This window comes from Diadema antillarum, unplaced genomic scaffold, assembly GCF_040938485.1.
Source record: "Diadema antillarum isolate AM-2024a unplaced genomic scaffold, OU_Dant_1.0 seq00000347_RagTag, whole genome shotgun sequence".
NCBI classification, from domain to species: Eukaryota; Metazoa; Echinodermata; class Echinoidea; order Diadematoida; family Diadematidae; genus Diadema; species Diadema antillarum.
Window position 1 is genome coordinate 283,957 of NW_027271357.1, and position 16,903 is coordinate 300,859.

Below are 16,903 nucleotides of genomic sequence, written 5' to 3' on the forward strand. Positions count from 1 at the left end.
ATAGAAATACAAAGAAAAAATCGGGGGGGGGGGGGGGCGTGCGCCCCCTTTACCACTTGCACGGGGGAACTTAACTTCTTTATCATAATTTTTTAGAACTGAAATTCTGTGATTTAGTAGGCCTACGCACTACAAAAAAGAATAATACGCATGTACACACACAATGCATACACCAAAGAGGTTATTTGGCATACACACACACACACTCACACACACATCTTATAGACTTACTGACTCTCCTTGCTATTTTATCCGCAAGGAGGTGATGAGACGCCCCCTGATCTGACATGACAACTCTCTGTATGTTTGTTTTGTCTTGTTTTCATAGACCGCGTGTACATGTATTGCATGATGAACACATATTGCAATACTACAGTGTATAGTCAATTACAGTATAATACATGGACACGCATAAGTTGAAGGTGCTTCCGCACCCCAAAACTTTTCACAGGGGTGTAATATAATGCCCCCCTGCTCCAAAAACTCAAGGGTGCAGTTCCCCCAGGGGCCTGGATCTATTAGGGTCGAGATGCAGTCAAGAGTGCTTGCAACTCTGTCCCACAGCTCAAAGGGCACCGTTTGCGCGTGTGAGTGAACTTCGGTATGTGGAGGATATAGGGTTTGTGAACACTGGACCATCATGGCATCCTTCCTTTGATCTTTGCTGTTTTCTCAAAGAGTACATTCATCCGGATCGAACAAGATAACTCTCACATGCCGGGAGAGCTTAGCCTTTGAACTGATGAATTCTAGCTGTATACATTAGCAATGCAGGCTGGTGTCTAAACAGCACTTCGTAATACATGCGTAAATTGTTTGGAGACAGTCACACTTGTTCGTTCCCACAACGATTACCAATCACTTGCAGGCCGCGATGGATTACACGGAGTTTTTCTCTCGTCGTGCTAAGCTATCTCGTCCTTCGCCAATACGGCGTTACGGTAAGCCAAGAAATGGTGGTATTGTAGTGATTGTTGCATGGCAAGGTGACCGGACTCCATAGCTCAACACAAAGGTTGCTTGCAAACATTGCACCGGAATGAATCAGCGAGATAGTGTGGTATAACCTGGGTTTATACACATCCATACCTGTGTGTACCACTTTGATTATACAGGCTGTACTCACGTATACCACGTTGCCTATAAATGAGAACATTGATTGGCATTCTTATTTCGTGGCAATCATTCATTGTCCTTTTATACAAAACAGAAAACAAGAGAAATGGTGAAACGTATACTTTCTATAGTCACAGCCATGAACAGGTGTGTGTGTGTGTGTGTGTGTGTGTGTGTGTGTGTGTAGGGGATGGAGACGTCGTGTGTTTTATACCGGATATACGAAAGACGTCATTACCTGATCACTGACAATAATTCAAACGTTCATTTAATTTCATCAGTATGCAATTTCAATCATAGCTTATATCAAATATGTTAAAGCTTATGTCCCCACATTCAACAGAGATTTTTCTCATTGGACACTCGATCATCTGTTTGGTGCTTCCGACCACCAACCGACGTTTATCGGCTTGCAGTCTGATGAATTGATTTGACTTGTGTTGGTCTACATCAAGTTAATGCCAGACACGTTGCGCATGATCCTCATCGGACGATATCTTGCCTCATCGAGAGAATGGCCTGATAGTCAACCAACACAAGTCGGATACATCAGATTGCGATCCAATACACTTCTATATTGGTGGCGGTGGCCGGAAGTACCGAACATTTCTTCCGACGAGTGACCGATGAGAAAAAAATTTTGTGGAATAGGGGTATCACTGCGTTCAAATTCCAGGTTTGATAACACATTGCCATTTCACATCCGTTCATGTCCGGTTGTTTTTTTTTTTGTTTTTTTTTGTTGTCGATAAAATGTAACCCCCCAAAAAACAAACAAACAAACAAACAAACAAACAAACAAACAAACAAACAGCAAACAAACCAGCATTCAAATTTGTCAACCTTCTCTCATTGAAAGTCGTCTGTTTCACGGCCGAGGAAAGTTGGCTGCATGCAACTCCCGACAATGACTCTGCGATGTGTCCACGACCGACGCGAAAACGTCGCGGAGACATCTCCGAGACAAGGTGGAGACTGGAGAATTAAAGTCTCCGAAAAAGCGAACATATTCGATTCTCTCACGACTCTCCGGAGACCCGGCTATAGGCTCCAGCAAGACTCAGTAAATCGCCATCAGGTCGCCACAGTCCCCAACCCAATGAGATACCCACGCTAGCGAGTTAGGACTACCAGGATCAAGTTCGTCGTTTTCAAACAGATTCACATTTTCATCATTTAAATCAATTGTCAAGTATTTTATGTGGGCCTTTAAATGGAGGGTAAACCAGATCTGTAATCATTTTCAACCATGTTCTGTATCTGAGGTGACACAATTCATGTTTATGAAGACTTTTTATTCGACCAACAAAAATCAAAGCCCGTTACTTTATTTAATATGAGAATATGAGTATGAAGCAGGCACATTTCTTTGCTATGAGCGCTGTGCTTTAGTACCATCATTATATGAGGTACAAACAGTACTACTCGATTACTGACGGGGCCACCTTGTATAGATATTTAACGAAAGAATAATAATGATAGTAATAATAGTAATAATGGTATTAATAATAATACTAGCAATAATGATAGTAATGATAATGGTATTAATAATAATAATAGTAATAATAATAATGAAATGATGATGATGATAATAATGCCACATGAACGTATTTAAATTAGGTGTAAGTAGGCCTACATGAGTTAGCGTTGTGAAAGGAAATTGATTTACTGATTATAATAAGTGACGTTAAATGTGATAATGAGTATACATAAAACGATTTCGGCAATATTATTACAACGTTATATATATTTTGGAAGACGATTTTGAGTGAAACTGACAAAATTGAATACAAATAGACGAACTTGATTGCTGCCTGCTGCTGTGACCGACGAATTTGAATTGCAATTGACGAAAGCCGGTGACATAGCACGGAATTGAATTACACTGTTTAAAACTGGTCGACAAAAGACGAACTTGAAACGAGTACTCGCATCACGCTCCAAAGACCTGGGACAATCGAAAAATACAATAAAAATAGATGAACTTACTGATGCATGAGGGAAATGGGCAGAAAATCTGATGAGTCTTTTTGCCGCAAAGGAATGGATGAACGCACGAACCATACCCGGAATGCTAAACGTGTGTGTGTGTGTGGGTGTGGGTGTGGGTGGGTGGGCGGGGGATCTTGGACGGAGAGGGTTTTTTTTCAAATATTTGACATATTTTTCCTTTCATAATGAAGTATAGAATTAACAAAATAAACAAGTCCAAACACAAAACACTGGAAAAGCCGAAGTATTGATATGACTGTATTAACTGGAGTATAAGATTAAGCATCCTATAAGAGTGAAGCAGAATTTTTTATCCCTCTCATAATATAAATAGGACAAAGTTCTACGGGTTTACCCCCGATGCATCAAGTCTGATAAGTCTTACTTCGTAATTCTCGCTGAAACTCCGTAAAGAATCTATGACTGCTAATTATGTTGTATCAAAATGGTGAAGACCCCTAAGAGGCTTGTCCGTCTGAAACACAATGTTTTCGCGTGTCCTGCATGCCCACCATTACGTTGGGACCTATCATACTCAAAACGTACTGAATTGGATGGCTTCGGTTTTTTTAACACACATACACACACACACACACACACACACACACACACACACACACACACACAAAACCGAATATAGGTGAAGCTGCCAAGATCAGGGCAGGTCAAAATATCAATGAACTATTCCTGATTTAAGTGCCGTATAATCTTGTGGTGTAAAAAGCTTTCCACAGGTTTGAGTTATAACCACAAATCTCTCCCCACAGGGTACATCACCTATGTATGATGCCGGTCATGTTCGAATATTAGATAAATCGGACAAGGTCAAATGTCAAAAGGTCAATGAAGTTACGTAGAAAAACTTTATAATCCCAAATTGCGAAATGCGGGCGATTCATCATTTTGTGTTTCCCTTGTTGTTCTTTTCGATTTAAAACAGCCCTTCACATAATGTTACAGCATAGATTTTAGATGACGATAAGAATTAAAGACTACATGATTTTTATACTGTCAAAAGGGTGTTCTGACCCTTTACTGGTGTGTATATCTGAGTATGAAGGGTAACCTCTCTGTCTGCTTTTTTTAGGCCTAAATAATATCTAATAATCTGACGGTATCAAGCTTGAAAAAAGTGACTAAAAATATTCCAAAAGCCAATGATGGCATCAATAATTATCTCTATCAATACTCAAGTCCGTGTAGCTACTCTCTTGAACCAGGCTTTTCATGACATAATCACGACCATGATATTAATCTTCTCTTCTCACGATACTGCGCTGCCTCAAACAATTCAGCCAAAATGGTGAGGGACTCCACTACACCACTGGTAAACATGGCGCCGGGATACACCTCTGATGAGAGATCGCACTTTGTTGGAGCCAAATTTGAACTGAGGTAGGTGTTTTTCTCATTGGATAGATCCCCTTGCCATATCTCCTGACGAAACATTGCTTGAGTGAAAAAAACAACAAAAACGACAACAGAAACATTGTCACAACTGACACCCCTTAGTATGAAAATGCGATTAAACTTTTGTGGGAATCTATAATGAACAATATCATTAATAACCGGCCTAATGTGAGAGAACAACCATTGTGCAGTGGAATAGCTAGGCTGTTAACTAACAATCTTGGGTTTGAAACTTGTCGAATAAATGGTAATGATAACAATGTATGTCACTAAAATGGACACAATTATTCAAACAAAATCAAATGTAATAGGGGAAAAAAACAACACTTAGTCAGCAGACTGAAAAAGTTCTGACGTCATGCTATTGTAAGACAAATGCAGTAGAATAAAAATAGAACAATTACTGTGTTTCCTAACACTTTGTGAATGATTATTTTGTATCACATTGTAGAGATGGCTCCTCCCTCGAGCTTGACAAGGAAGACATGAGAATCGCCCAGCAGTACAATAATTCTGACGGGTGAGGGAGCTCTACTCGGCTACAAAGATCGACTAAAGAGAACAGTCAAAATGAGCAATGCCCTCCATCACTGTCTTGAAACTCGGTTCATCATAACTTAAGATATTTACAAAATACTGACATATAGCCCTATATGTATTTCTGTTGTTTAATCATTTAGTTAAATCTGAGGAATGGGAATATATTTTATATATTCATAGTTTTAAAGATAATATTGAAATCAGAGCAAGCAGTGAAAATTTTCTGTCGCTTATCACTTTCAGATGAAATAGTTTCAATAAGGTGTATGTGGTTCGAGGCAACAATAGATTACAATTTTGTATTAATTTGGCATGCTCACAAAAATGTCCATTATTTTTTACAAGCAATGTTTATAGATATGAGTTATCCACAGATATGTGGCAACATTTCTAACCTATATGTTGTAGGAAGGTTAGTATGCTTTTTTTTTCTGTATAGCATGCACGGTTATAATATTGTGAGGCTTTGCGATACTGCTCCATCATTCTATACAGTAGACAACCTATATCGACTTTGTCTTTGTATTAGACAGTATGCATGATAATCTACCAAACAACTTCACGACATATCAGTAGTCCAACTTTCCTTCAATCCCATTCAAAGCAGGATTAAAAAAAAATCATATATACACTTCTCATTTGAATGTCTTTTCTCTCTGAGCCGATCACATCTAAGTACATATATCATACGTAGTATTTAGGTTCATTCCTTTCACCTACATTTTCCAACACAGAATAGTTCCCCTTCGTGAATTCCTGACTGACGTCACAGTGAAGCTTCATAATCCGCCAAATTTTGGTGACCCCAACGAAGAAAAGGCCCTGCGTGTTATAGTAACTGGAGGGAATCTGCATGCTTTGGGCATTGTGAGTAATCGTCATCGTTTTTAAACTATGGACGAGCTGAAAACATTTGCAAGAAGATGTTATAAAAGCATTAAAACACCGAAGTGAACATAAATTGTACATTACTCTGCGAAATAAACTGCTCAGATGTTAGTGTGATTGGTTTCTTGTTTCTTGAGCATGTGAAATGAATGTACAGTAAACTGAAAATGATCACGCGACCATTGATGATATAGTTGTTAACGGTGCTCTTTTAGTTATACGCCGATTATCAATAACTTTTCTTTAAAAAAAAAGTGTCAGTGCTTCCTCTGTTTCTCTAACTTTTAATTCGTCAGAGAGAATTCCTTCAAAACACTCCAACCTTCAAATCCATCAAGCGCTGATATAGGGGTATAGGAGTATAGACAAGCGTTATCGTTTGGGAGAGACAGAGAGAGAGAAAACAGACTTTTAGGGGGCCTTTTTGAACGGACAAAGCCATTTTTAGTGTCACTCAATCTGGAAATAAATCACTGTTTTATCACAACAGGAGAACCGACACTAGACTCTCAACGGAAGTTTGTATTTCCTCACTATTGTTATAAAGTCTTTTTTAGGAGAATTACCTATGTTTGCGTATATCTCTCAAACGGTGTCTTGCCTATCGAAAATCATACTGAAAAGTCGAAACGTGTATAGACCTATACATGCATAATCATTATGTTATCACTATTATCTCCTGTTCGGGGCAGTATTTTCCAGAGTTAGGTACTCTCACATGACTATACTTCAAGTATAAACGAAATATGGCTCAGTTTACTCTCAGGTCATTTATTTGCTTTTCAAAGAGACAGCTGTAGGCAAACAAAGTTCACTTACACTCAGGAGCGTACGTGGACTTCAGACTTCCACATACATGATTGAATAACATCATTCGATCGTAGAAAGGCTAGTGTCAGCATGCTATACTGAACTATAATAAACTGTGGAGTGTGATGTTCGACATTAACTTTTGCTAGACTTTCTCTTGTCATGTATTACTATCTTTCACTCTTCATTTAGGCTACGGCTACCCTGTTGAATGAAGGAGACAAATGTTTGCTACCCGAATATGGCTACAGTAGTTTTATGGGACAGGTGAGATAGATGAACAGAAATTTATGGGACAAAAATAAGGCAATGAGAGTATTCATGTGTTAATGCTTTTCCATAATGGTGTTTTGAAAATCAAAACGTTCTTCCGCGATAGAAGGGAGATGAGGACATGAAATGTTTATATATATATGTATATATATATATATATATATATATATATATATATATATGTGTGTGTGTGTGTGTGATTGCGTGCGCTTCTGTACGGCATAAACACTTCCCTTTTTGTGGCATTGTCAGATATGGATAATTGTGTATAGGGCCTACATGTGGGGGTGGGGGGGGGATGGGTGAGTGTGTATGTACAGGTATGCGTGTGTATTCATGTGTTTATGTGTGAAGTTCGATCCAGTTGACTCAACCATTTACTGTATGATTTCAATCATTACAGCTGAAGCTCATGAATGTTGACTTTTTGTCGTACCGGGTGGAGAGTGACGGACCGAGTATCGAGCATCTGGAAGAAACTCTCTCTCGCTGGAATCCAGAAGATAAAGAAAACTGGTAGCTAACAGTCAAAGGGACGCAGTAATGTAATCCTTTACATGGAATAAAAAACGAAGAGATATGTGGATTCAATGTATGCAGGAATATACGAAAACTACTCAGCGAAAGTTAGAGAAAAAAAACAAAGTTATGAATATACATTATTTTGAATTTCGGCGAGAGAATGAATATGTGGAAGTTGATCGAAAACAATAAATATCACTAGATATATTGCTAAAGTTTTACACTTTGATTGGATACGAGTGGAAGCCAATATAGTTCAGCCACCGATATGAGTACGTACCATAGATAGACACTGGAAGTAGTAATGTGAACAAGTGAGAAATGAAATGAAAATGACACAAAGGCAACATATCCGTTAACAATGTCTTCAATCATCGGAGTAGATGGTCTATACAATATCCTCATTAGGATAGGATTGATACTCAATCATTATCTGTCTTCAATCCCGTAATTTGTCCATTCACAGTGGATGATGATAATGCTGTTCTCTATTCTTTGTTTTCTCATGGGGTCTTTTGTCGTCTGAAAGGGACAAGCGGCCCAAGGTACTTACCATTGTCCCAAACGGAGGAAACCCGACCGGGGAAACGACGTCTCTGGAAAAACGACACAAAATCTACGCCTTGGCGAGAAAATACAACCTTATTATCATAGAGGACGATGCCTATTACTTCCTACAGTTCAGTGAGGTAAACACAAAAGTATACAAAAAGAAACGGATAAAAAAGCGAAACTGACTAGACAATTAATTGTACAAACACTCGAGCATTGTCTTCTTCAATTGAACATCTTTTCTGATATAGACAAGGGATTTTCACTCGCCCAGCAATTCGTAAATCTGAATTAGAGACATATTTTGCTGTCATACCCAAGGTTTCGCACAAGTTCTTGTTACATGAAATTTTCAACCATGCACCACTTTCTTGGTAGCAAAAGCAATAAGACTTACTAACTTAAATTTAGTTTCGGGATGATTATGTCATAATGATTTGAAGGAATGAAGGGAATCATCGTATCAGTGTTCTGTAACTGGTCATTTTAGTAATCTCATTTTAGTATTTATCGTTAATCAGGAACAGAGTCAAACTATTGATACAATGGAGTAAAAATCATCTTTCTTACTCTTTATTTTCTTTACATCACTATATTCCCCAAAGTCTCGCATTCCGTCTTTACTCTCCATGGATACGGACGGAAGAGTCGTGAGATGCGACACGTTTTCAAAGTTCATGGGACCAGGGTAAGACGATTTAATACTGCATGATATAATAATGTTGTACTAAATGTATTGCCAGTCATTCACTTAATTTAAGAGATGTAGTTGGTTGGGTGTTTGTGAAGAAATCTTAAAGCTAGCAATTCTTATAGGCATTAAACAGTGACGGATCCAGGGAGGACCGCAACCGGCGCATGCCCCTCCCCCTTTATTTTTTGTTGAAAAAAAAAATAAAAAGAAAAAAATGGGGAGGGGTGCGTGCGCCCCTTCTTTACGGAATTCCTGGATCCGCCCCTGTTAAAGCAGATTTACTTTCCCCGTGTCAAAGGAGGTGATTTATGCAGTGCTCGTGTTCATATCCTCCCATATTTCATCCTCTACTGGTGCACCCCACTGATTAATACTAAAACTACACCCGTTGCGGTTAAAGTGGTTGTCCAGTGTGAAATATTCCCTGTGAATGGTTAGTGGTCTACTGTAGTGTAGGTTTGGGATGATATTGTGGAGCTGAATTCGTGCAACGAAATGTCATTATCCGTATTTATACCAACAAAATGTTTGCAGGGCATATTATACATATTGCAACACCAATATCTTTCTGATTTATCCATATGCGCTGGATTAGCATTGATCAGCGTTAAACAAACATATTAATTTCAACTTTTGCAGCCTTTGAAATAAAAGGATTTGAAAATAACACTCAGCATGAACTTGCGACATTACCAACTGACTGTAATATCCTATTCGATACCGTAACACTGTCAGCAGTCGTGATGAAAGCTTAAATAAAGCGTAAAGCTCAATCGTAACCTGAATGAGGACTATGGTTGCATGATGAGCTGATAGGAGTATATTATCGTATAGTAGTAGCTGTTAATGTAACGTAAGACAGTAAATGTAGTAATACTATGTAGTGAGTAACAGAAGTGATAGTAATGAAATGATTATGCATACGCACTGATCTGTCTTCAGACCTATGCCGTCATTGTCAGCCTACATAGCATCTCGAAATACATGTTGGCCCTACTCCCTAACCGTCTCAAATGCCTCAGGGACATCTTGTGATATCCTTTTACCTTATCCCAAGCCGAACTCGGGAATTCTTTCTTAGGAGTCAGATATATCCCAGCAATGAGAACCCGTAACTTTTTCAATTGAAGATTTTACCTGATACATGAACCAATTTCATGATACTTAATCTCTTCAGTTTTCGCGCAGGCTGGCTCAGTGGACCGAATGCTCTGGTGACAAAGATGTTGTTTGAGCTGCAGTATATGATGCAACATGCCAGCGTTTTAACACAGGTGTGATAATTTAGAGAGTTGTGTTGGAGAATTTATTACGACTTACATCTCCCAACAAGGTCGAAAAGAGGGGGTGCAGGAGGAGGAGGAGGAGGAGGAGGAGAAAGCAACGGGCGATCGTTAACGGCCCGTTAACAATCGCCCCGTTACTGTACAGGCATGCTAACCTGGAAACATTAAACTGCACATTACTTGAATATGAGATCATTCTGAAGCAAATAATTTTCACACAACAATAGATATATAATGTACTCTTAAATGAATCCCACAACGATTGGAACAATCATCCCCCAGCATTCCCACTGATTCCCACTGATCAGTTACTAGCCATCCCCTTCAATTCGTTGCTTTTAAAGTCTTGTCCTGACATTTCTTTTTGCTTGAGTTACTTGAGTTAAAAACTTACAAAATTAGCAAAAATAGCTGCTGAAAACTGCTTATCCAATAAAGGCGAGCCAATGGAGTAAAATGACGGTCATTTTGGTCATTTTGCCTCTGACGAAGATTCTGGTAGGATCGAAAGCTCAGGCCCCTTTTGACTCCAAGTTAAAAAATTATCTAAAATGATAATTTTTTAGTTGTTGTATATCAGTCACTCCTATAATACCTCAATTTTCTCGAGGGTTGGTAGTTGTTGCTATATGTTGTACCTTCTCAGCCTCATTCCAAAATTACGTAACTTTCCCGAAGATACTGTTCACCAAGAAACATGACTGTTAATACATGGCGTCACAATAGGCTGCGATCGTATCTCGTCTCCTAAAGGTAACTCTGAACAAACTCTTGAGACAGTGGGGGATGGAAGAATTCCTCCGGAATGCCAACGATCAAAGGGATTTCTACTGGAAGAGACGGGACTTCGCTCAACAGAGTGCAGAAAAACATCTCAAGGGTATAAGAAACTTGTACTCTGTCAGTTTTTATCACTCTTAGTGTTGATTATATCATTCTGTGTTAGAAGGAGAAAATAAATGCTTTGAACAAAATACCTCACTTTTTCATCACCATTGTTATCATCAATACAAGTATAATCATGATGACAGTTGCCTGTCTGATTGTTTGGATTTATTCAACATGGTCACTTCACACGAGACTACTCAGGAGCAACGGGACTAACAGCTTTCAGTCCCTTCTGAAGGACGAAGCAATGAGGATATTAAAAGTGCTTGCCTTGAGATCACTGCTGCCAGCCGACTCGGACCAGGGACCTGACAGTTGAGGGTCCATGGTCATGCTGCTGGTCTATTACAGCATTCATGGTCATCATTCGGAGTGTACAGTAGTAGGATTGTAAGCATTGTCATCAACGAAATCTTTAACACTTACTATATCCATTGCTGCACTCATTATCACTCATTATTCATTATAAATTTGTTGTGAACAAATAGCTATCTTGACCTGCCATAGAATTCATCATTTCAAGATTATTTGCAGAATGGATACTGAACTCACACTGAAAAAGACAAAGTATCATCGATGATTGAAAACGGTAGCCCTGTGGTTGAAGATGTCTAGTAAGACTTATATCACGCTTGATCGAGGAAGCAAAAGATTCAAATCACCCCTTCACGTAAAACCACGGTCATACCTCTACACGGCCCCAGTTAATTGGCCATTTTAAAACAAAAGATGTGCCGTATTTATGTGAACTACACCAGAGCACGAAATGTTCTGAAGTGCCTTTAAGGGATGTAATCCTACTTGTGATTCGAAGGTTTGGCGACCTGGACGGTGCCTCAGGCCGGCATGTTTCTTTGGATTAAGGCCACCGTCATCGACGACGGGGAGAAATTCCTCACCGACCACGCCATAAAGAACAGATTCATGATGACACCAGGGAGTATCTTTGCCCACGATCACCAAGCCCCTTGCCCATACCTCCGGCTTGCCTTCACCCCGTGTACGGAAGACAAGTTAGATGAGGTAAGCATCTACCATCATTCTTCAAATCTTTCAAAAAAGAGAAAACCATGAAGCCTTATCTGATTGCTTTCCACTTTCAAGAAAGTAACACGAGGCACAAATGCATTTATTAAAATAAGCTAATGCGATGCTCTGTAACTGCTTGCCGAGTTTCTCTTGAATTCAAGGCGTACACAAAGATCATGTTCACTTTCCCGAAAGAAATTCAATCTTTGGCATCAAACTGCCCTACAGTCGAGGTACTGTTCATAGGCATACATTGTTACAGAAACACCTATTTTTTATTATTTGGGAAAAATTACCTTAAAGGGGCTGTGCAGTACTGGTTGAGGTGGGGATTCATGTTTTTTACATTCCTAAGTGAGATAATGAAAAACCTCTTATGAAATGTGAAAGAGCATGTAATTTTAAGAAGGATTCAACGTTTATTTGATAAAAATTCGTTTTCAAAAGGCTGAGATATCCAAAAAAGTGATAATAATAAAAGACTACATGCCTCAACTTTATTAGGATCTCTTTGTTTCACCTTGTTTTTGGATATCTCAGCCACTTCAGAACCGATTTTCATACATCTTTTGCAGAGCTACCAAGTCTCACGCATTCTGCTTGAGACTCAAGCATTTAGGGGCCATCTCACGATCTCACGCATGGCACCCATTTTTCTCACGCATCGGGCCAAGTCTGCAACTTGGGCCTATAATAATGAGCAAAGCTCAAAAGATAAAAGTGATAGTTGCAAATGAAGGTATATTTCCCTTTTGTCTTTCAAAATAAGTAAAAAATAGTCACTTAAGTATGCACCTGATTCCACCATTAAGAGCTAAATATTGAAAAAGCTCCCTACCGTGGGAGGCCACAGGGGAAAAAAACCCTCCCACACCCTCGCTCGCGTGCACATTCGCATGCCGAGATGCCGAGTCATGAAAATCTCACTCATAAAACTTTTTTTTAACTAGGCATACCTGCTTTTGATACTACCCCTTAGAATTGCATGCTCTTTGACATCTCATTGAGTGGTTCTGAATATCTCGCAAAACGTTAAAAGCTAAATCCTCACCTCGACCAGAACTGTACACACCCTTTAAGGCGATAATGTCATCACCTTGTCTAATTTACAGATATGTAGATTATGACCAGTGATATTGTTTTACAACAACATAAGAAATTGTCAAGATTCAATGACTCATCCATTATTTGTCTGACTTTCGAGAATCTTTCTCTCTCTTATTCAACTAATGTCAATATGAAATGGAGATCCTCTTTTAATCTAACTTCTCAGCTGATACTCTTGTCGATCAATCCTGCTGCATATAATGCTTCATCTCGATCACTTATCAAGTATATCAAAAGGTGACAAGAAGACACGTTCCTTGTTCCAGGTAGCTCAACACCACTCGGTGTAAAGCAAAAAGTCATTTTGTAACATTATTGTCCTTGAGGGACTGAGAAGTGCTAAAGGAATTCAGTGACAAAATAAATGATAATAGATGTAGAATTCGACTTGGATGGGAGCATTTTCATGGTTCATCCCCTAGAAATTATGTGTGCATGTCCGATTGACAATACCTTCATCCTAGCGGGCAAAGATGGTGGCAGTTCTGGATGATAACTCTTGTGTAATGGGTGCTGTATGATTGCTCCACACGTTTCCATGCACTGGTCTAATCAACAGATTTTCCACAAAAATAATTGATTTGACTGTGCCAGGCATTATTTTGTCGTTTTGCAGGGCATCAAGGCACTAGCGACGGCCCTCAGGACGGCCCTCAGGGAGGCTGCAGACGAGAAACAAGTGAAGACATGAAAATGCCGTTCCGAGGAAACTGCCATCATGCCTTCTGATGCAATCCTGACACTGGGTCTTGCCGAATGATGATTTGACCAAGCAACTAAATGCTAGTACAATACGTACTTTTATAAAGTAACAAAAGTAGAAATCTATATTGTTACATGGCCATTGCTACCAAAGTAATTACATGCATATATACATGTAATAAAAATGGTGAGCACTTCCAAGCATTTTAATAATGGTGACCAAACATGGGGAAGTATTCTATTTTGTTCTGTTTACTGCTTTTGTTTGTGTAGACGTGTGTCAGTGCATGTTGACTGTCTGCTCAAGCAATTCTGTTCCAGGAGTGTAATCATAGTATGTGTTCCTGCTACAAGTCAACATTTAAACTTTGACATTGTAGCAATCAATTGAATGTCGGTGTATATGCCAAATTGGAAGACAAACGTGTTTAATGTAGCCCAGTGTTTGCTACATATTGCATATCATAAAAAGAGTATGGCCTACAAGAATGGCTGAAATCTGAAGCTTTCTCAGATTTGCCTTCCCGAATCCATTTCAGCTGCAGTGTGAAAGAACAGTATGCCTCTTTTTGATAGTTTCTTTGTTTGTTTTTAATTTAAAGAAAGTTGTATCTCTCCCTAAAGCGAAGAACACTGATGGAAGGGTATCAATGGTTGAGTCAATGCTCCTAACTTTTGTTACATTCAAACTTTTCCCCTTCATCTTATGCAACGTATGCTCACGTAACCACTTCAGCAGCTGTGTAAAAGAGTATTGTATGCTGGTAAAACATATGATCATATCTCATTTTTTTTTTCCTTTTTCAAGAGAATTTGTTGGCTTGTTTCCTTGTCTAACTATTCATGTACACAAATGTATGACGTCATGGATATAACAATGTGAATGTTAAACTTCGCATATGTACAGGGTCTGGTTTCCTAGAACATGCAGACCCATTGTTCTTGAAATTAAAATGTTTAAAAGTAGATGATATACATTTCCTACAGACTGCCCTCTCCATTTTTCGTTCTAAGCAAGATCTATTACCTGTCTCTTTTTCGACAATGTTTCAACTTAACAGTGCAGTTCACTCGTATCCCACGAGACAAGCATCAGATATACATTTAGTGGACCCCGGTACTGCACTAGCCTATAAATCAGTCAAACATAGCGGTCCTGATGTCTGGAATGCGCTACCTCAGCATGTTCGTAATTTACAAAGATAGTTACTTTCAAAAGGTCGATCAAACATATTCTATTATCAGCTTCACGCTGAACTCCTGGATACTATTAACTATTAAACTTGTTGTGATCATATATTTCCCCTGAAATCAACATTTGAATGGGATTTATGAGAAATTTAATCAATTTAATCAGTATAATTTGCTTATAATGACTTGACACTTTAAACTTTTTCTTGCTCTCTCTTGTCAATGTCCGACAGGACAAATAGGCACCACACATGCATTTCTTCTTTCCCCCTCATGTTCCCATGCTCTCTTTGTAAATACCCCCCCCCCCCCCCAACTCCTATCAAGTATCATTTAAATCATTTGCAAGCATATATAGATTGTGTGCACGGGGGTTGCAACGATTTTCAAGCTTTAAGCTTATGTTGCAATTCCTTTGCGTGTTCGTTACCTTGAATAATGTAGCTCTCTTAGTGGAGTTGTATACTATCCTGTAACTGCTTCTTATCAATGTATACTTAATGTATATATTCTGTCTTGGCTATATGAGATGTACTTGCATACATTTGTATGCATTCCTATTTTGTGAACACGCATGAAATCTTGAATAAATAAATAAATAAATAAATTTCCAACTGATGTCTGCTTTGCACATTGTACACACCAACCACAGATGTGCTTTACCTAGTCTGTTAAAAGCAGGATTTACATTCTCTTTTGTTAGTCCAAACAGTGTAATAATTTCTCTCATATTTTCAGATATTATTACTACATAGTATGTTACAATTTAGGCTCTTCAATAATCGAGAATAAATGATTGAGCATCGTAAAGAAAGATCATGCAAAATGTCATACCCTCTTACGGTAAGCACTAAAGAATGTGCACAGGGCACCCTCCTTGTTCATGGTGTACAGTGGACTCCCATTATAACGAAGTCCTCAGGACCGGCAGTTTTCATTCATTATATAAAAATATTGTTATAACCGAACAAATGAACAATAAAAAAAAAAAATAAAGCTGATAATTTTGTGACCTGGAATTTTATTTTGTTGTAACCAGAATTTCGTTATAACCGTGATTGTTATAACAGGAGTGCACTGTACATGTATTCTACTTGCATTATGGAGTGTTATCAAGTTCATTCATTGTGTGCTCTACTTGCACTACAATGTTATTAAATCTGTCGATTGTGTATTCCACTTGTATTACTCAGCATTGTTACGTCCTTTCACCATGTTAATCTTTACACATTAAACACAAGATTTAGCTTGATTAAGTGGACCATGATCTACAGCTACAAGAATTGCATTTCTTTGTTTGAGTGTAATGCTTCACAAATGTCCATAATGCCGAGAATTATCAAAACACACATGATGGAATCTCAAGTGAATATGTTCTTATCAGGACCACTCATTTGAAATGACTTAGAAACAAACAAGGAGATTTACTGACAAAGTCGCATTTTAATTGCAACACAAAAATAGTCATACATGTGCAGATGGAGAAGTTTACCAAGAGAACTGCTGCACTGATTAAATGTGGAACTGACTGACATGAAATGACCACCACTCTTAATCAAGAAAAAAAAATCCAGTTGATGAAAAATTCAACTTACAAAGAAAATTCTACCCAAAGGAGGGGACAGACTAGCAGCTTGCCTTGAGATACTTTATATCAGAAGGGAAATTGTTCAAGATATCAATTGGGAAAGTTACAGCTAGACATAAAAGTGTGAAGTCTTTGAGTACTGCACTGATTCAGTTAGGGCTTGACAGGCGAGGTCTCTCCTTGTCACTGATATTGAGCTAGATGGGATCAAAGTGAAAATTCAAAGTTGAATGAAACTTGTACCGTACAGATCCTGACTTGCTGGACAGTATGTTACCTGCTAATTCTGGTTTTGAATATGAATGTTTAAATCAA

At 38.6% G+C, this 16,903-nt stretch overlaps 1 protein-coding gene across 1 annotated transcript; it reads left to right on the top strand.

The window, feature by feature from the left end:
- Window positions 1-866: 866 nt before the first annotated feature.
- Window positions 867-13,798, top strand: LOC139730986 (kynurenine/alpha-aminoadipate aminotransferase, mitochondrial-like). The gene is made up of 12 exons (XM_071641864.1): window positions 867-941; window positions 4,404-4,503; window positions 4,970-5,038; window positions 5,793-5,925; window positions 6,949-7,023; window positions 7,433-7,545; window positions 8,081-8,240; window positions 8,709-8,791; window positions 9,975-10,071; window positions 10,837-10,963; window positions 11,786-11,994; window positions 13,724-13,798. Exons 1-12 carry the CDS (start codon window positions 875-877, stop codon window positions 13,796-13,798), a joined length of 1,308 nt encoding a protein of 435 aa, XP_071497965.1. The 5' UTR covers window positions 867-874.
- Window positions 13,799-16,903: the final 3,105 nt, after the last annotated feature.

Bases quoted from the DNA above. Each gene is read 5' to 3' on its own strand.
- LOC139730986 (XM_071641864.1), top strand. From the start codon at position 875: ATGGATTACACGGAGTTTTTCTCTCGTCGTGCTAAGCTATCTCGTCCT. The intron at 4,504-4,969 runs GTAGGTGTTTTT...ATCACATTGTAG, and splicing joins GGAGCCAAATTTGAACTGAG to AGATGGCTCCTCCCTCGAGC. The intron at 10,072-10,836 runs GTGTGATAATTT...CGTCTCCTAAAG, and splicing joins ATGCCAGCGTTTTAACACAG to GTAACTCTGAACAAACTCTT.